Source organism: Canis lupus, chromosome 3, assembly GCF_003254725.2.
Source record: "Canis lupus dingo isolate Sandy chromosome 3, ASM325472v2, whole genome shotgun sequence".
NCBI classification, from domain to species: Eukaryota; Metazoa; Chordata; class Mammalia; order Carnivora; family Canidae; genus Canis; species Canis lupus.
In genome coordinates, this window is record NC_064245.1 from 40,331,368 (window position 1) to 40,352,208 (window position 20,841).

The 20,841-nt window shown below is 39.9% G+C and overlaps 1 protein-coding gene across 1 annotated transcript in view; it reads right to left on the reverse strand.

Annotated features, from left to right (window-relative positions):
- Window positions 1–351: 351 nt before the first annotated feature.
- The window catches only part of ASB7 (ankyrin repeat and SOCS box containing 7), a 50,008-nt gene continuing 29,518 nt past the window's right edge, over window positions 352–20,841 (reverse strand). The window contains exons 5-6 of the mRNA XM_025436839.3: window positions 19,128–19,733; window positions 352–3,744 (exon numbers count right to left, since the gene is read on the reverse strand). Of these exons, the coding sequence (XP_025292624.1) occupies window positions 3,605–3,744; window positions 19,128–19,733 (746 nt within the window). The 3' untranslated portion in view covers window positions 352–3,604. The remainder of the gene's footprint in view (window positions 3,745–19,127; window positions 19,734–20,841) is intronic.

Sequence of the window (20,841 nt, forward strand, 5' to 3'; positions counted from 1 at the left end):
AGAAACATAGCAGCCCAAACTCTGAGCTTGGCCAAGGTGTGGTGGGCATGAGGCAGAGCTGCGATCAGCTCCAAAACGCTCAGTGCTCACTCAACACACTAGAGATGAGGATGCCATAGTCTTTTGTTGTGGTATCTGCGGAATGCAGCGACAACCATGAATCGGGGAGGGGGCAAGACCTGCCTTATCTGATCCAAGATGGTGCTGCTTTCTGTATCATACTCTCAACAAATCCCCAAATGATCTAAAATGCCGACGAATGAAAGATAGAGCTTCGCTTTTTTTCACTGAACAGCCTGAAATATTAAAAACCTAAGGCAAACTAGAAATAAAACACAATAGGTTTTAAACCAGATTTAAGTTTTTTTTTTTAATTCAAATTGACCCAAAGCAAAACTTACATTACAAAGGAAGAACAAAATACATTATGATATAACACACTAGGAGTTACATGAAAGCTAAATTTGTGGGCAAAGGGCCTCATCCCAATCACATTCTGGGCTAATGGCAATTCTGCAGGAAAAGTTAGAATCTCCATTTGTGTATGGTCCACTCTGGTAATGAAACTATACATTCTTGTCTCTTAGGGTGTGCATCTGACAAATCACTCTAGACTCCTCATGCTCCAGATGTGTACTCTTGCTACTGCCAGAACACTGAATTCTCTAGCGGAAATGCTGTTCCAAGCATGACGGATAATGAATTAAAAAAAAACAAAACAGTCAAGTCCTCCAAACTAACAAGCGTGGATTATTCTGTAGTAAATAGTTTAGAAATATGGGAATTAAATAATCTAAAAAAACACTCTTAACTCTGCTGTACATTTATAAACACAAATATTTACACACAAAAAAATCTTCTGTTTTCAAAAGATGAGGTTTGCAGTTCATTAATGATCATAATCTTTTATGAGCTGGTTTCTTTGGTGTAATTGCCAAATATATTTTTATAAAGGTTTAGTAATAGGCTTAAACAATAAATTTCAAAAAGAACATAGAAGGGCCCATGACAAATCTAGTAATGTTTGGAACATTTCAGTGAAGATTCTGGAAAAAACAATCGGTCAATCTTCTGAAAATACTTGCTCTCTCCACTCATTCCGTGACCAGTGAATGCCAATTAAATTCAAATGTGGACCTGCATGTCCATCCCCGTATTCTTCTACCGGTTACCACCTTTGAGACTAAAATTTTAGTTATGGTTAAAGAGGATATGTGATTGGGATTTTACTAATAAAAATAAAAGATTCTTTTTAAGTTTCCAGGTAAATCAAACCTCAAACAATAAATAATGGAATTATACACTTCTTCATTAAATAGAAATTTCAATTCCAGGAAGAGCTCTCATAATTTTTTTTTCCCCGAAGTCGCAGCAGCAATGCAGAATGAAGAATTTACCTTAATCTGATCTTTTTACTTGGAATTCCCTGACTCAAACTCAGTGGCTAACATGGTTTGAAGACCTCTGAATGGTTGGGGAAAGAAAATCATTTTCATCTACCTGAATAAATTAATACACGTTTGGGGAAATAAGCCCTGTGTGAAGGTAACATTACTATCACTGCTCAGAGTGCAGGGTCCCGGGCGCCCTCCCCAGCTCCTTGTCTCCCTGGGACTAGGGTTTGAGGGGGAAGTAACACTCAATTCATTTCTGGCCATGCCATGTTCCCGACACTGCAGGTATGTCTCAATTCTGACTTGGGTGCTGGTTGAAAGAATGGGAACACAGCTCAGCTGCACAAGGCAATCTCTCTCAGAAGATAACTTTCTGGAGATGGAGACCACCCATTTCTATCCATATCCATCAGGGGTTCAGTTAGTTTTGGAATGGTAACAAAACTGGCCACACTCTTGTTGGCTCCCTACAAAAACAGTCAATGTACCCCATCAGCGATTCCCCCCAAGTCATTCTTTTTCTGAAGCTGCATGTTCTTCAGGAACCTGTGTGCTGCCCAGGCACAAGCAGATCATATACACCAATGCCAAAGCTACTCTGAATCCAAGAGAACAGACTTTGTGCTTGAGAAAATATTTACTGCTGGCTCTTTAAAAAAGGTAAAGCCAGAGTAGACTCTTAATTCTTAGTTTATACTTTCCAGGTGAAATAGTTTTATACTTGTGACTCAAAACTAAAAATTCAGACAAGAGAAGCCCTTTATCTTGTAAACTTCTGATAACAAATTTATTACTAGTGTGTAAATATTTTGAAATTGCCCAAAGCACTAAGAACAATACTGGGATATTTGAAAAGGTTCTTCTGAAACTAAGATGACGACAGATAAAGCACAGAACACATTTCCAAGGGTATCAGCACAGGTCCCCAATGTCTCTGGAACCTTTCTTATTGTTTCTGACACTTTATCATAACTGTGTTTACACTGCAAACATATGCCAAATCAACCCAGAAAATAAAATAACCATCCCGAAGAGCTTCACTGTGCATAACTTTAAAACAGATAGGAAATGTTGAATTAGCATATCAGGAATTAACCAGACTTACAAGTGTGTACCTATTAGAAATTGTACCCTTTAGAAAAAAAAAATTTAAACTGGGAAGAAAAGGGGGGAAAAAAACCACCTTAAACCACCCCAAATTATTTAACCAGTAAAGCCAAACGGTTTAACAATATTTTGGGCTATTTTTAGGGACGACTCTACCACCAGGATATGAAATCTTCTGCTTAAAGTGAAGTAAAAGACAAAGCTTACAATGAAAACTGCAATTGACATACTCTGGTCCTGCAAGTAAAATGAAAGTGGCGGTTCCTATTCTCATGGGCATGTCAAAGCCGGCTGTGGAATGAGAAACACTGAGTGAAATAATGGATAAAATACACCAGAAAGAGTATTGCACGGGAGGCACTGTTTTAAAAACAGAATACACTGGCTTTATAAAGTTATTTTCTTTCCCATTAATTATTTTAAAAGCACGATTCAACGAGAGACAGAAGTTGAGACCCGATGTCTCTGGTAGTGTACTACAGTTGTTAAAAAAATAAGTTAAAAACAAGAGCACACCAACAGGAAAGCAGAGGTACTGGATTTATGTCATCCGAGAGCTACATTAATTAGGAAAGGAACGGTCTGAAACAGCCAATTTGTACTCATTAAAAATGAATGAGGTGACAGAGTTACTTTAAAAATCTCTTAGGGCATTTTCCAGTAGAACCCAGGACCCCCCTGGGTGAAACTGTGCCTTCAAACCTTAACAAGTGCTCTGCTGGTTTATAATGTCGTGCACGCCCATGAACCCATAAATTTGGAAAGGGTAAATTCTCCACTCCAGCCCTGCTTGTGTCATTTTGGAAAAACAATTTTTGTAAATTCAATATTGTATAGAAAGCTTGGACCTCTTAAACCTGGACCAAGAAACCAAATTAAGACCTTCAAGCATGTGGTGTGTGTGTGTTTATATATATAAAAAAGTCCCTCCCCTACCATGAAAACCAACCAACCAAACAAACAAACGAAAAACCTAAAAGTGTATACCTGCTTTCTGACTTCACAGCAAATCAGAAATTGCATAGGATATACTTTGTGCAAGGCAAAAAGCCTTTTAAGTATCTGGAATATAACTCCTAATCTTGCTCACAGTTCTGTGTACATCAGATATCATCAAATTTGTGTTTTAAGTAGTCTTTCATGACCTTGGCAATTGGTAGTTCATCAAGTAGCTTTAGGTTTTGAAGGCCTATACACTGTCGAATTTTAATTCGGCACAGGTCCTGCAAGTTTCTGGGCTGTCCTAAAAAGACAGAAAAAAGAAACTGTTACAAAGCTACACAGCACAGTATTTAAGGCAGGTTTTTGGGTTCTGAAAAGAACAGTTTGCTTCACCGGGACATGTCGCTTCCCATGCATGTGGACTTCCCATGCAAAGGACCAGACAGATTTTCACTGAGAGGACTTGGGGAGACTTCACGTGAGGTCTCATCAGATGCTTTTCACAACCCTGGGGTGATGGATATTTTTAACTCCATGTTACAAATAAGGACTCAAAGGATTAGGGATTTGAGCAAATTGCTCAATGTCAGGTGACCAATTTAAAGCTTTTTAGACAGAGACTAAAACCAGTTCTTCTGAGTCAAAGCCTGGTATTCTTTTTATTACAAAAGAGAATGGCGGTTTTCATCCTGGGATGCCTCTAATATGTTGAGTGAACCTAGGTAAGCAAATCATCCCTCTGGGCCAAAGTTTCTCCATCTGAAAAGTGGGGGGACCAAATGAGATGCTGTCTAATGGGGCCTCTCCTTTCAGCTCACTGTCTAGGACACTGGAGCCTAGACATATAGCATTATCTGCAGGGAACTTTCCCAAGTGACATCTGCCACCTGGTTGCCATGATTCTGGACATAGGAGACTCTTGGCTTTGGGCATGAGACTGGGGCGGGGGAGGTAGAAAAAGCACCCCAAGCTATTCTGAATCTATGTCTCTTCAAATCTCGCACCCTCAGCATGTGCGAATAAAAACCACTGCTGTAACTTAACTCAAAAGAAAAATTACAAAAAATCAGTTTTTTCACTTTTGAAGACTGTATTTTACCAAAACGACTTAAATGACCCCAAACACAGGCAAGAATTCTAAGCAACAGTGCCTCAGTCATATCTGGACTCACATAAATTCTCCTTTCAGATTAAATGCTAACGAACGGCAAAAGCTGACATGTTGAATGCTTACTCTGTGCCATGTATCCTTAAGCTCTCCACATACACTAACTCGTTTCATCCTTTTATGAGGGAAGTACTTTGATCATCGTCCCCATTTTACAGACTCCTTGTGTCTCAGAGAGATTAAGTAACATGCTCAAAGTCAAGTAGAATGCCATACTTCAGCGATCTCAAACTTCTTGGTCTCAAATCCTCTTTGCATTTTAAAAATTTATCACAGACCCAAAAGAATTTCCAATTTTGTGGGTTATAACTATCAATAATTACCATATTAGAAGTTAAAGCAAATTTTAGAAATACTTATTCATTTAAAAAATAAAAATAAGCCCATTACACATGGCCATTGATAACACTGGTATAAAAACAACAGTATCTTAAAAAATAGTAAGAAGAATGATGTTCTTTCACATTTTTGCAAAATTCTTAAAAAGGATGTTTTAACAGATGACAACTGAGTTCTCATACATGCTTCTACATTCAATCTGCTGTAATAAAATCATCGTGTCTCTGGACAAGTCCACTTACACTCACGAAAGAAGAACATGAAAAAGGCAGATAATGTCTCTGTATTATGAAAATCATTTTGACCTCAGAGAGGTGAAAGGAGTCCCTAAGCCATACATGGTGAACCACTGCCAAAATTAGTGCTTCACCCTTTACTTGAACTGTCCTTGTTTATAGTAATCATCATTATTCAAAATTAAGTAATTCTTCATAAATGAAAAAGGCTCCTTAAATCTCTTATAAGGCCTGTGTGAACATGTGCTTTCTAAGAGTTACTTAACACATGGTTTTCTTTTAACAGAATTGTAGGAGCTACTGCTTTCCTAGAAATGCCTGTAAACCTGGAGCATGTGCAGCTACGGGTATCTGCACACCAATCTGTATGAGGCTGTGATACACACACACTCATGTGTCTCTCGCCAAGATGTGTCTTCTCCATTTTCCAGATGTCTGCTAAAAGGCACTTCCTTAAGGGTGACAAAGTCAGGTTCCCCATCAGATACTCCAGAGTTCCAGCACTTAATAAGACTGCACTTTTACATTTATTTGATGATTATCTATTAATGCTCACCTTCTTCACTAACATGTTCCATGAGGGCAAGACCACATCTGGCTGCCAATATAGCCCACTGCCTGAAATAATACTCAGTAAAAACTAGATGAATGTATGAATACTTACCAGGCTTGTTCATAAGGGACAAACCAGTCAACTCACGGCAAAACCCACCCATGTCAACAACAAATCATTTTCTAACCTGTTTTGAATTATTTTTCACCACCCTTCATGGGCTACCATTAGGAAGGGAATAAATTATCATGGTCATTTTTTGATAAATGCTTACAGTATTTGATTGCAAATGCAAACCAGAATATGAATTAAATATGAACCTTCTTTTTTTCAAAGTAAAGAATCTGATTTTCCTAATAGATGGCAGGTTCTTTTCAAATGTAATATTAATAAAAAGAAGAAGCACAACATATTCAGGCAAAAAACAGGTGAGGATAAAGTTGATGTGTAGAAGTATACATACATACTTAAATGGAAACATATCGTCCAACGATGTAGAAAACCTGTATTACTGGAATTTGCTTAGCTAAGGGGAAAGAAGAAGGGATCTAGGCAAAGGGTTACGTAAGAGGGATCTTCTGATAGTCCTATTTTGTGCCAGACTGTGTTCTCCAAAAATAACCACAACATCATCTATGCCTCATGCTCTTTTTTACAGTGTGACCTATACTCCCACGTTCAAGAGATGGAGCCAAAGTTCCCTTTCCTTGAAATTGAGTGCGGTTATTACTATGGTTGAAGAGTATGCTATGTGACTGTTACGACTAAGTCATAGAAGGGGACACACTTTCATCCAGCTCTTGGGACATTCACTCTGTGAGCACAGCTACCACCATGCCATGAAGAGGTCTGAGCAATCTAGAAGAAGGAACTGAGGTCACTGCCCAGCAGCCCTGGCTGAGATCCCAACCACCAGCACCAAACTGCCAACCTTCAGAGTACGCCACTTTGAAAGTGGAGAGAACCCAGTCAAGTAATTCCAGATGACACTGCATGGAGCAGAGAAGCAAAATAATCCACTCTTACTGTGTTAAGCCACTAAAATCTGCAGAATTAGATAACAGATTCTGGGACTCGGAAGTAGAGTGTTGCCATTAAAAAAAAAAAAAAACTAAAATATGTGGCTTTATCACTGGGACCATGTGGTGGGGAGGGGCTGTGAGGAGTCTTGTCCCGGCTTAAAAGAAAGTTTTAAAATGTTACTAGAAACCAAAAAACAAAACAAAAAAGTTACTAGAAACTGGAGGAAAGAGGAGCCTTTTATTAGTGGCAGCAAGTTTGGCAACACTGTCCCCTGCTGTAACATGGAAAAGTAGTAAAGATATCCTAATGGTCTAGTTAAGAAGATTCTGCAGGCAGACTATTGGAGAGGTAACTGGCTTTCCTCCTGGTCTATGATAAAATGCAAGAAGGCAAAGATAAACTAGCACCTGTAATCCAAGGGATGTAGCCACAGAAATCCTATCATCCTCAGAAGCTACCGCTATAGGGGCCTTTCCCAGGGAGAGATGTACTTTCTATGTCTAAACATCAGAGGGTTTTAATGATTTGCTACCGATTTTTCTTCTCCTTAAGTGATGTGTTGTGGCAATCTTTTGCTATTTTGGGAGACTCTGATCTTTTAAAGATTTCTTGACCATCTATAATCCCTGTCTGCAGAAAGACCTTTAATGGGAGAGGCATATCTTTGTGGTTAAAAGCATCAACTCTGGAGCAAGACAGCTTGGGTTTGATTCTTGGCTTCCACCACTTACAGTCTGTGTGATCTTAGGCAAGCTACTTAACCTACTGCCTCAGAATACTCATCCGTGAACCAAGGATAATAACACCTATATCATAGCCCTTAAAAGCATCAAAAAAGTTAATTTTGTTACAGTGCTTATGGTACAACACCAGGTACATAGTAAGGGCTATATAAGTGTTTGTAAATAAATGTTAACATAGTGATTTTTAAATATTTTAAGGATAACATTTGCTTCTCCTTCCCAGGAAAAGTATAGGGTGCTTCTTGGAAGTTGAAGTCTCCACCTTCCTGGTGTTAAGAGAGAAAGACAACTAGCTGGCAGCTTAATAGTAAAGGAGCAACTGGTAATCTGTTACAGGGAAACTGTCCCAGGCAAACTGATGGAAATGACACTCTGGAAATCACTGCACGACTTTGGGCAGGCAGAGATGTAAGAACTTAAACTGTATAAAAATCTGTGTGGTGATGAGGTGAGAGATGTCCTTGTGCTACTGTACCACAAATACAGATATGAACTCATGTTGTCACATCAAAACACTGAGTAAATAGGCTTAAATAGGAACAAGCGAGAAGGACTATTCATTGTCACCACTACTATTTCTAAGACTGACTAAAAAGTTTTTGGTTTTTTTTCCGGTTTTTTTTTCCCCCCTAGGAATATCCTTTTAGGAACAGAAGATTATGATTGACAAAGAAGTACCTACCTTCTAGTCAACACATCACTCAAAGCCTTACTGAGCGCCTACTATGTCCCAAGGATTAAAGGGGTGAGGGGAGAGGAGGAGGCAGAGAAAAAGGCGGCAGAGGAAGAAAATAAAGAGAATGAAACCAAAAACAACACACACGTGCACAACATTTACTAGGTGTCACAGAAAATTACTCCTACACTGTTAAATAACAACCACCTTGTCCAAGGGATTGTTATAGGAGAGACCTGGGGGGATATCTCACACGAGAGTATAATTTCAGGCATCATAAACATTTTGGGGGATGCAGAAACACTACAAGGTATTCATACTAACAAACTACAATGGGATTGCATAATAGTTCAAAAGGCTATTAGTCTCTCCATTTGGTAAAAGCAGCCCATCATTAGTAATAATTGGGCTGGTATAAAATAGGAAATCAGCTTTTGAAGGGTCTGGTCTAGGATAAATTACAAAACCAGGGCAGCAGCATAATTTAGAAAATTAAATATCTTAAACCACCTCCTTTTACTACCACCATTATCACATTCATGATAGGCTAAATTTATTTATTTAGGTAAGATATTTGCAAAGGTAGAGAAGCAAAACATTTCTGTATAACCAGAGAAAAAATGAAAGCAAAACAAACTTGTCTTCTTTGGGGGAGAGGGGAAAGAAGCTGCAAGTAGAGGAGAGGGTGTAAAGAGATACAAAGAAAGGTATAGCCTCCTTTGAAAGCTGTATACAATCCAACTTGTTCAAGTACCTCCCCATTGCAGGTCAGCATCTGGAATGGTCTCCCAATACCTCTGTGTTTTATTTCAGCTTCCCATTTTAAAATCCTACCATAAACACATTTTATTCCTTTGCTTTTGTCTCTGAATTTCCTTCACAGAGACTCAGTAAGAAAAGTGTTCGACAAATCTTTATAGGACAATGGCAGTTTCTAGCTCATCTTAAAAAGAAATATCATGGCATTGTAAAATAATTTAACTCTTAGAATCCAAATATATGCAGTATCAACCTTGATATTTGTCCATTGGTTACATTTGTTTCCACAGGCTAATGAGCTTTGACCTATACTCTTCATTTGCACTCAAACTAAACAGAACCATATACTGGTTCCTAACAAATCTCTAGAAGCCTATATTAAAAACAGAAAGCAATATAAATATCATGAAAAAAGTGCAGAATAAGGTAAAGCTTTCTAGATCAAAGAACCTTAAAATGTAGTATAATGTGACTTAAAACGACGTACTATTTATTTATTTCTAAAAGTGATTTTAGTAATTGGGACCCAAAGGCCTATTACGACAACAATGTAGATGTCTGGCAAATCCCCCACTGATCAGAAAAAGAAAAAAAAATCAATAATCAAAATCACTGTAAGATGCACAAATTATTTCTCTAGAGTTACTCTAGATAATAACACTGTTTTGATATCATCCTACCTAAAAAAATAAATTAAAAAATCAAATTGATTAAAGAAGCATTTGAGGGAATGAGGGGAACCTGATGCACAGGTGGTGTTTCATGTGATAATCTGCTCACATGCCTGTCATTGTACTAGGTTTAGCTGAGAAAGCCACAGCCTAAATTTTACCTCCTTAAAAAAAAAAAAAAAAAGTCATGACTTCTATTCTTACTTTTTAGAGTTTGAAATGGTTTTTGAAGTTTAACTCCTCCTGCTGAGTGAAACAGTGTCGACAATATAAATAAAAACACATTTCAGGTTACCGCAGTTTACACAACAATATTTTTAGCAATGTTTATACAATATTTTTAAATACCTGTGATGCTGTTCTAGAAAGCAACAAGCTTAAGTACTTGACAGATTAAGTCTCCCCCAGTTTACTGAATTCAATTCCCATCTACCTAATCTTTTTCTCTTAGAAATATGAGCCATTTAATTTCTGCAAATATACAAATCAAAATACAACCCAGTCCAACCTTTTACACACTGATGCATACTGAGTGGCTGCTTCAAGTCTGTAAACAGCATCTACTAGAAACACAGATCGCTGCATGACTCGGCCTCCTCTCGGATAGTAAACAAACCCAAATTGCATATTCTCTGCCTTAAGAATAATCTATAGCAGAGCTTGCCACAGAAATAAAAGTCAGCTGTTTAGCGAACAAGAATTAATGGTTAACTTACTCAAGAAATTCTTGGCACCTTGGATATGCTACTCTCTGAAACTGGGATCTAAAATCCAGGGTACTAGTTTTCCAAACTAATTTGAATAACAACAAATCTGTTTATCCTCACAGCAGCTGATAGAACCACAATTTTATAGACATACTTCAGGAATCATTATCTCTATAGATCCTAAGTTGAAAATAGGCTGGCAGAGGGCAATTAGTAATTTAAAGCAGTTCATTTTATACAGACTGTAACTGCAAACAGAAATATATTAGAAATTCACCAAACGTGAAAACAGGAGGCTAACAAGGTGTCCTTGAGAATTAGAATGTAGAAGTTGTACATTACTAGGGTCTCAATTTCTTTGTTTTATAACCTCTTCGCATTCTTAAAATCAGCGGACCTCCTAGAATTTTTGTTTATGTGGGCTCTATCTGTATTTGCCACACTTAGAAATGAAGATTGAGAAATTTAAAACACATTAGTTGATTCATTTAAAAATAACTGTAATATGGGGTGCCTGGTTGGCTTAGTAGCAGAGCATGTGACTCTTGATGTTGGGGTTGTGAGCTCAAGACCCACGCTGGGTGTAGAGATTACTAAAAAATAAAATCCTTTAAAAATAATCTAAAAATAATAGTAATATAAATTCATTATCAGTTGAAGTAAGTTTTTATAGGAAAAAAGCAGCTGTTTTATAAAACAAAAAAGGTTTCACCAGAAGAGTGATACATTGTTTTACATGTGTGCAATTATCTCCTAAGGTCTGGCTTCATTACAAGATAGCTGGATTCACAGATCTGCTCCTGCATTCTGTTCTAATATGCTGTCTTAATTGAAGTACCTGAAGAAAATCCAGCCTCATTCACATAGTTGGAAAAGGAAGGAATATTTTCATCATTTTTTATAGATGATTGCTACCTTCTTTGATGCTTCACCAAAACTCGGCAAGTGGTATTTTTTTAAAGGTTAGTTGAAATATGAAATCTGAAACCAAGTCAAAAACTTTTGTATTCTTTCACATTAAAATCTGTTGCTCTAGGGATGTCTGGGTGGCTCAGTGGTTTAATGCCTGCCTTTAGCCCAGGGCGTGATCCTGGAGACCCGGGTTCAAGTCCCACATCAGGCTCCCTGCATGGAGCCTGCTTCTCCCTCTGCCTCTGCCTATGTCTCTGCCTTTCTCTCTCTCTCTCTCTCTCTCTCATGAATAAATAAATAAGTAATCTTAAAAAGAATAAAAAAATAAAATCTGTTGCTCTACTTTGCTCTTTGAAAGGATATTTTTAACTCAGGCATTTTTTTTTTTTTTTTTTGTCACATTATGCATTAGTCCTTTGGAAAACATTGGATCACCAGGTTATGGAGATCTTCCAAATGTTGACCCATTTCATTAGAAAATATTTTTTAAATCCCTTTTGTTAGTATTGCCACTGATCTCAAAAAAGTCTTTGCATACTGAGAAACTGTCGATGTCATAGTAGGAAGTATAAGCTTTTCAAAATTCTAAATTTCACCTGAAAGCTCAACTTCTATGACTCGTCGTAAATATTGTCAATTGTTTCTCTCTCTCTCTCCCTCTTTTTTTTTTAAAAGATTTTATTTATCATGAGAGACACAGAGAGAAAGGCAGAGACACAGGCAGAGGGAGAAGCAGGCTCCCTGTGGGGAGCCTGATGTGGGATTTGATCCCAGGTTCAGGACCTGAGCTGAAGGCTGGTGCCCAATTGCTAAGCCACCCAGGTGCTCTCAATTGTTTCTCTTAACATGACAAGAAAAGTCTGTCAAATCTCCCAGACTAAACAGCTATCGTTTGGCTGTCAGTCAATCTTCCAGGTAAAAATGGGTGTTCCACAAAAAAAGCTGCTGGTTCAGCTCAAACAGAAGAGGTGCTTCTTCTCGATTCAATCACAGCACTTTGGTATGCAATAAGAATACATTGCCATTTCACAGAGTATTAAAAAGGCACGTAACGTACTCAGAGGGATCAGATTTAATGGGATTAATTTTACTGCTTTGTAAAGACATCCCTAAATGGAACTGGAATCTTCTTTAGAGATTGCCTGGTGGTGAAGAACATAAGGACTACTTGGACCTTTTGGGGCCACTGCCTCGATTAACACTGAGGAGCTGGCAGTATGACCCACCATTGCTCTTACACCATCAGTCAAATGACAGTGGAATGAAAGAGGCGAATAACATCTCAGCGTTGCTATGAAATCAGTTTTGACCTCATGGGTACCTAAAACGGTCTTGAGGAACCCCCCAAGAAAACCACTGTCCTACATAAATCATAAAATAAAATCACAAGCAGCAGGAAATCATCCCATTTAACAGTGGTTACTGGCAAGAATTTTAAAAAGTGGAGAGACCCCAGGGACTGCAGTCTAATTCCCCCATGTTTCAGAGGAGCGGAGCTGGGAGGCTAAGTGGCTTGCCCAAGGTTTTTAGGCAAGTCAGACATGGGGTCAAGAGCCCATTAGCTGCTCTCTCCACCACTACACAGAGCTAATTTAATAGCATCTTTGACACAGGCAGAACTGACACATCTTGAGGATGATATATGGGAGAGCTATGCCTCTGAATTCTGGGGCGGTGGAATACTACTCAGTCCAAATGACCAGGAATAGGATATTTTTCACTTTTTATGTAAAAACAATAAAACCAGTCAACAGACTTCCAGCTTTAGCTCCTGAACACGTAAGGAGTTTGGAAGTCATTACCCCTGCCCCGGCAGGAAAAAAAAAAAAAGCTGAACAAACCCAAAATCAATGACTTCTCCTAGACTAACTAGCCCACCCGTGGAACAGATGTCACAGGTCAAACCACCACAAAGTCAAGAGAGAGAAACAGATCCAGAGAGTCACTGCTGAGTTCTGCATACCTGGAGCAGAAGCTGCTAGAGTCACAAACTGGTAGGAACACTTAAATGGTAATTTTGACGAATTACCTGAGGCTGTCTGTGGACTGGCCTGACAGTGGGGGCCAGTGTCTTAGGAGGTCCCCACATTCTCTCAGTTTTATCTGAGGAACCTCACCAGGCTGTCACAGTGAACAGCTAATAAAAACCCCACGTGGCTCTGGCAAGGGAGGAAGGTAAGAATAACCATGTGACCTAGGCCCAGAACTTTCTTCATAACAAAGGCCTGTTCTCTAATGGAAAGACTTTACCAGAGTCTTATCCCACCTGGACAAAGAACAGTTCTCTGACCCCATTCCCCATAGTCTTCCTGTCCTATCAAGGTATATGGGTCGGGAGGAAAAATCAGGAAGGGCAGACGAGTGGGTAAACTAAGAAACACTTACAAAGGCCACAGCCCAGGGACACACAGGCCCACTGTGAGACTGAGAATTCATCTGAAGTTTATAGGCTGCTGGCCTCCCCCATACCCTACCACAACAGCAACAGGGCCCCAGTGGGATGACCATGGTCTTCAGATGAAAGAGCCCCAAGATGCAGACACTTCTGAGGAGTACTGAGAGAAGCCAAAGCCAAGAGGGGAGACAAGACCGAGGAGGCAGGAGGGTCTGAAGCCTCTGGCACCTACAGCTACAGCAGACATGGCACATAGCCCAGGTCCCAGCCAGGTTCACAGAGAACCTGACATTTAAAGGCCTATTTACCTCCATTCCTATTACCTGATCCATCATGTCTGGCTTCAATAAAAAATTACAAGACACGCTAAGAGAGGCAAGAAAAAACAACCATCGGAAGAGACAAAGCAAGCATCAGAACAGATTCAGCTATGACACAGATGTTGGAATTATCAGACAGGCAATTTAACTATGATTGCTCTGTTAAAACTAACAAAAACCGTCAATGGTAATAGTCAAATCTTGCTCCTTTTTTTTTTCCTCTAGCTCCTTAATGAAACAGCATCCCTGCAGAGGTGGATTCTATACAGTAAGTACAGACATGGGGTCCCTGGCAAAGGGAGAAATGGGTGACTAGCTGACACCTCCAACAGCCTTTGACCTTGCCGCATGCACAAGTCTTGAATTCCACTTTGCCTTCTGAACATTTCCTTCTTGTGCAGAAAGGGTAAGCTTGGGATCCCTGGGTGGCGCAGCGGTTTGGTGCCTGCCTCTGGCCCAGGGTGTGATCCTGGAGACCCGGGATCGAATCCCACGTCGGGCTCCCGGTGCATGGAGCCTGCTTCTCCCTCTGCCTGTGTCTCTGCCTCTCTCTCTCTCTCTCTATCATAAATAAATAAAAATTAAAAAAAAAAAAAAAAAAGAAAGGGTAAGCTTATAATCGAAGGCTCTCCTAGGCAGACAGCACAACAGGGCACCTGTTCTGCTAATTGCCCGGCCAATCAGATGTGGAAGCAGCCTACTTCCAAGTGGTACTTTCCAGCGGGGAGCCATCTCATTTACTGCCTCTGCTACTCTGACATGACTGTGTTCTCTAAAACCTTTCTCTGATTTCCAGACCCTTGGGCACAAGAAACTGCACGTACCAGATCTTTTCAGACCCAAGGCCTTTTCCTGCAGAGGTGGCTGGCTCAAGGAAGTCTGTACCTGGGGGCACCAGGGTGGCTCAGTGGTAAGCATCTGCCTTCAGCTCAGGTAGTGATCCGGGGTGCTGGGATCGAGTCCTGCATCAGGCTCCCCACAGGGAGCCTGCTTCTCCCTCTGTTTATATCTCTGCACCTCTCTGTCTCTCATGAATTAAAGAAAATTAAAAAAAAAAAAGTCCATACCTACCACATGCATAATTTGTGCCTGTATGTTCAGAAGTGGGCTTCCCTCCAAACTGAGCTCTTCGCTACTTCTGTGAACAAAATTCCAGGCATGCAGGCACAAATCCCTCTTTTTTTTTTCTTTAGACCCCATAAGTTTAAAAGTTTTTGCCAGTCAATGCCTGAGGTTCAGTTTTCTTGTGTTACTTCTCTCTTAAAGGATTTTACATTCTGAATAATTCCTTCATCCGTACGGTGAGTAGGGGAATTTCCATCACGATACAGGGAGAAGACAGGGGAAGAGGAGCACTAGATTACAATCCAGTTGCTCAGGATGAGTTCAGTTATCATTTAACTATGTCCTCGGGGTAAGTTTTACTGATGAAACAGTCTTTATCAACATTTTAATATTGTATACTTCGTTTAACATTTTCTTGGGCTTGCCTTTTTCTTGTACATAAATGTTTACTTTCTCTTTTGAATTGGGCAGATGTTCCTACAACATTCTGCTCTTTACCTTCAGCTAGATAGATAATTTTAGCCCATTCCCATACACCAGAGCTTCCCTGATCCTTCAGCTCTATGATGGTGTTTAACGCTATGTACAAATTATCCTATTTGAATTAACTCTGTGCATTTGCATGACCTTGAGAATGAGGTTTTCCTTAAGTTTTGTGCCCCAGGCACCTCACTTGCCTGAGTCTCAGCCCCAGTGCAAGGTATTTAGCTCCTTATCCGGGGCCTCAGCCCAAATGTACCCCTACTGGAACTTCTGCTACAAACACTGTCTGCACAGCTATTTCTGCCCGTGATCAGTCACATCTTCCTGGTTTTCTCTGTTGTTCCATTTATTTAATTTATTGTTTCAAGTAAAAGAACTATAAGGACAAAAACTGGCTTCTCCAGGCTGTAAACATCTCCCCTTTGGCAAAGTGATCCGTCTTCTTCAGGTATGATCTTTGGCTCTTCTAAGCTGTGTTTAAGAAGCTGCGCCTTCACTTGACTGCCTTTCTGGAGGAGACGATGTGAATTCCAGGCCTTCTAGAAAACAGACTTTTCTGGAAGTCTGGCTGCAGGTGAACAGTACCAGCAGCTCTCCATGGCTTCTCCCTCACCCCGTGATCAACAAGGCACCAGCAGATACTACTCCATACCTACACCACTTGATCAGCTCTGTTTGTATGCAGTGTACATGGGAGTTTTTATGGCAATTTTTCTAAAAAAAAAAATCACAGTACCTTTTAGGTACTAGAATTCTGTCTTGAGTTCTTCTAATTTAAATAAACTGCTTCTGGTCATAATGGTGCAACAAAGAGTAGAATGGACCTGAATAAAAACCACCAAGTGGCATTTCTGCCATCCTCAGTCTGACTTCTCAGATTAGAAGCCAACAGCTCGGTGCTCAATGGGCACTGCAGAAGCTGGAAGGAGCTTGTGGATTTGACTTGATGCTCCCGGAACTATGCAACCTTCTTTCAACTCTGGTTTTCAAGAGAGCTCAGTGGAGAGCTCCCAAAACCATGGGCTACAGTTGGTCCTTCTAGCAGACAATTATTCCCTTGGAAAGAAAATCTAATAAATGATATACAGGTGAAGCAGAAATGTTTCCTTTGCTTTTGACTGGAAACACCACTAGCAAGTCAACAAGGAATGGATTATGCCAAGGCACCTGAACATAAAGGATATTGCAGCCTTCATAAGCCTGATGGCCTTTCACTTCTGAAAAACATACCACATGCTCAGCCACCATCCACCCTGCTGGTGTGGTCAACTAGCTGACCCACATTTCCTGAGGACCTACTAGGTACACAGCCCCACTCCATGTGCAGTGGGAGAGCTCAAACACAAACAGGCAAGCCCTGTCCCTCTTTCATCCACCTCTAATTTTAGAGTTATCTGCAAGTCTTTTTTTTTTTTTTTTTTAACTCAACAGTCTTGCTCCCCAGCTGTACTCTGTGCTAGAAATCAGCTGCTCTGAGGCTGGTGATAAAGTGGTGGCTCCTTACCAACCCTCTTTGTGTCTCCATATGCTGATTACACCACCAAGTCCACCAAGGTGAAAAACAGGAGGCTGGGGGAGAATAAGAATCTAAGGGATTCACTCTATTGGTAGCCAGCCAGGCTTTGCTGTTCATCCACTGTCGTTTAATTATTCTATTGTAAAAAACACATATAGTACTTAAAATGTGCCAGTGTTTTAAGCAGATTATAAACATTAACTCATTTAATCCACACAACAAGCTTATAAGGTAGATATAATTATCCTAATGCTAACATGAGGACACTGGGGCACAGAGGAGTTAGGTAACCTGCCCAAGGTCACAGATGACAGGTGGCAGAGTTAGGGCTTGAGCTTGGCAGCCTACCTCTAGTCGATGCCGTTAACTGCTGAGCAAAATATTTAACAAAAGGCGCTGAGGCAGTCATGTTAATTTAACCATGGGTCTCTAGTGAGAAGTTAAAACAGAAACAATAGCAACAACAAAACTATTCAGAATGTATAAAGAATAAGAGATACTTCATAAGCTTTTTCCATGACAGAATCCTAACCTTCAGTTCAAGAGTAATATTCTCTCTCATAATACCAACATCTCTCCCAGTCTGTGAGTGAAGACTGCTAGAAAATTTGCTGAGAGAACCAGCACTTGAAATTTCAAGGCAAACTTTTCGTAAAATGTGGCCAGAACCTGAAGAGTCAGAGTAAGCTGGTGAGGAATCACCACAGACAACATCTCCCATCTCTCAGTATGCCATGTGCCTCAAAAACTTTCTCCAAGGGACCACCTACCAGTCAGCCCAAAACTCCACTCCTAAGGCAGAGAGATCTGTGCTGTAGAACACGGGAGCCGCTAGCACTCATAGTCAGCTAAATTTCAATTAATACAGTTAAATTAAAAATTCAGTCCCTGAGTAGCATTAACCACATAACTTGTATACAATAGCCACATGAAGGTAGAGCTAATGGCTACCATACTGGACAGCACTCAGAGACCATTTCCATCACCACAAACAGTCCTACTGGACAGCACAAGTTACATCCTGAGTGATTTCTTTTTAGGTCTGCAGACACACAGTGGTAATAATGTCATTTCTTCCTTTTCATAAACACACAAAATTCAAATTACACTTCATCTGTTCATAAGATTTCTCCTCCCATGTTCAGTTCTAAGCAGGAGAGCAGATTATTCACAAGATCCAAACCCCTTATCCCTCAGTACCCAGAACAGTGTATTTGTCCTTCCATGGATGACTGAAAGGGGAAAAATCAGGTGAGAAAAAGGGAATTCATTTAAAGAGTACAGAGGAGGGCAAAATCAAACATTTTGTTTATAAACTTCAGCTTTGGGTTGGATGTTGAGCTCTGAGACACACGCTTGACTAGTTGTGGAGGAAGCTGGACAAGAGAGGGTAACTATATTCACACAGACCAATATCCCTGCCAGAAAAACAATGCAAACGTGTCCAACACAACGCAAGGTGGTCACACATATCCAGGCTGTAAGAAGTACCCATACCCAAATAGGTCAGAAGTGGAAGCCAGGTGGGCCAGGGACAGTGGCACCAGATTTTCCACTGATGACAAGTCTTTTCTTACAACTCCTGGCATCCTTAACCTGCATTACTAGGCTCCCTCACTCAGTAACACTGCTATTCCTCTCAAGTGGGTTCGCATCACAGGAAGCCAGAAAATCGACAAAAAAATGTGGGGGAAGAGCTTAGCGATAAAGCATAAATTCTAGGACACTTCCACAGCGATGAAACCTAGAGTCCAAGGCTCTCATAATTCTTCAATCAGAAGTCCATGAAAGCCTGAATGACTACGTGTATGACCGGTAAGAACTGCCTTGTTCTAACAGAAGTCTTTGAGAATCTGACAATTTCTCCTCTTTGTCCCTCCCATCTGTTCTTCTCTCAGCCCAACAGGACTGAATTTATATGAAATCTTATGATATATCAGAGCTTTCCTTTTATTTCAGATGAATGAGATATAAGTCATATTATTAATAACTTGTTAATAAGCAGGGTTGATAGGAATCATTAGTGTCTGCTCATTTTAAGCTGTAAAATTATCTGAAGCCCCCCAGAAGATGAAAAATTTTTAAGAATTCAGTAATAGTAATAATTAAATTACATACTTGTGACTTCTTGTAAGAAATCCAAACATGGTCGACTACTTCCAGAAATACTTATGGAAACAGCCAATGGGGTCTGTCCTTCATAGTTCCTTGTGTTTGTGTCTGCTCCATAGTTATATAACATCCGTGCACAAAGCACATCATCCCTAAGGGCAGACAAATGTAAAGGAGTCTGTCCGTCTTCTAAGCGACCCAAGTTTGTGTCTGCTCCTCTCTGAAGGAACATTCGGCAATAAGAGTGATTGCTTTTGATCACAGCGTAGCGCAACAGGAAACCGTTCTGGATGTCAATGTTGGCATTGTGGTCCAGGAGAATCTTCACGCAGCTTGACCTTTCTCGGATGATGGCGAGCTGAAGTGGAGTTGTGCCTTTATCACTAAGTGGGTCAACCTCAGCCTTGAACTCCAGTAGGAGTCGGACAAAGGAGTCCCTACCATAGTGAGCAGCCACATGGAGGGGAGTCCAGCCATCATTGCTTTTGGCATTAATAATGTCACTCCTATATTCAGATTCTAGCATCAGGCGTGCAATCCGGGCCCGGCCATGCATGGCTGCATAATGAAGAGCAGTGAAGCCTCCGATCAAGTCCTTAACTGTCGGATCAGCTAGGGTTAAAAACAAAATGAAAACATTAGCAGACTCAAAGACAAAACAATGAACAACTCTACCATGGCCCATTCCTATAAAAAATGTGAAATGATTAAAGATTATAATGAACATCAAGTACTTCTTTCCTCAGTTTAATTGAAGCATAGTTTTCATGAAAAATAAATTTTGATAGAAAGTTATCAAACCTGGGTTAACAAAATGAAACTGACTTACAGAATATTTACAAGATAGATAAGCAAAAACAGAGAGTTCAGATCTCCATAGGCCCTCTCTGTGCTAATTTAACCAACTGCTTTCGGCTACTCGACTCTCTCATCTCTGTATTGTTTCATGTTTCTCTTCTGTTTTGAACTTTTTGTTTTATTTTCTCTTGTGCTTCTTGGTCTTAAAGAGAAGCATGTGTAGCAACATCTGCTGCTCTAAAGTACGGATGTACTGTGGTCTGGCAGGCTGTGTTGTTTTAGGGTGTATTAGGTTAAAAAAAAAATCTTCTGTGGTCTGTAAAAATTCCAAAGCATGTAAGATATATGTTAAGTGATCTTGATAAATCATGTTTTCATAAGATAAAAGACTATTCTGGATTCTTAGTTTTACAAGATTTTGGAGTTTCTAAGAATTAAGCAGCATGTCATGTAAAAAATTGGGAGAAACCTCAGGACTGAATAAATATTTTCTATAACAGTTCCAAAACTCTCTCCTTAAATGGACTGATTTCTGGAAAGGAAGAAAAGGAGAAAGAAAGAAAAAAAGAAAGAAAAGTGATAATCTGCTGTGTGACTCTTCAAGACATAGACTTTTGTCACCTGCCCCCAATCTTCCCTGAAGCCAAGAGAAGTTGTGTGTGGCTCTTGTCCCACTGGCCTTCCCAGGAAGTGGGTAGAAAAGAGGCAAGAAGTGCTTCCTCCTATTATGTAGGTCACTTCTGGGGGCAAGGTGGGGGCAGCAATTTCATGTGAAAATAAATTTCCAAACAAAAATAGCTTCCAAAGGTATATGATCAAAACATTCATGTACTGTTTACTAAAATGTTATTTAGTTCTAAACTATAGCTGGGTTCTTTAGAAAAATCTATGAGGCAGAAAACTACATATAAAATATTAATAG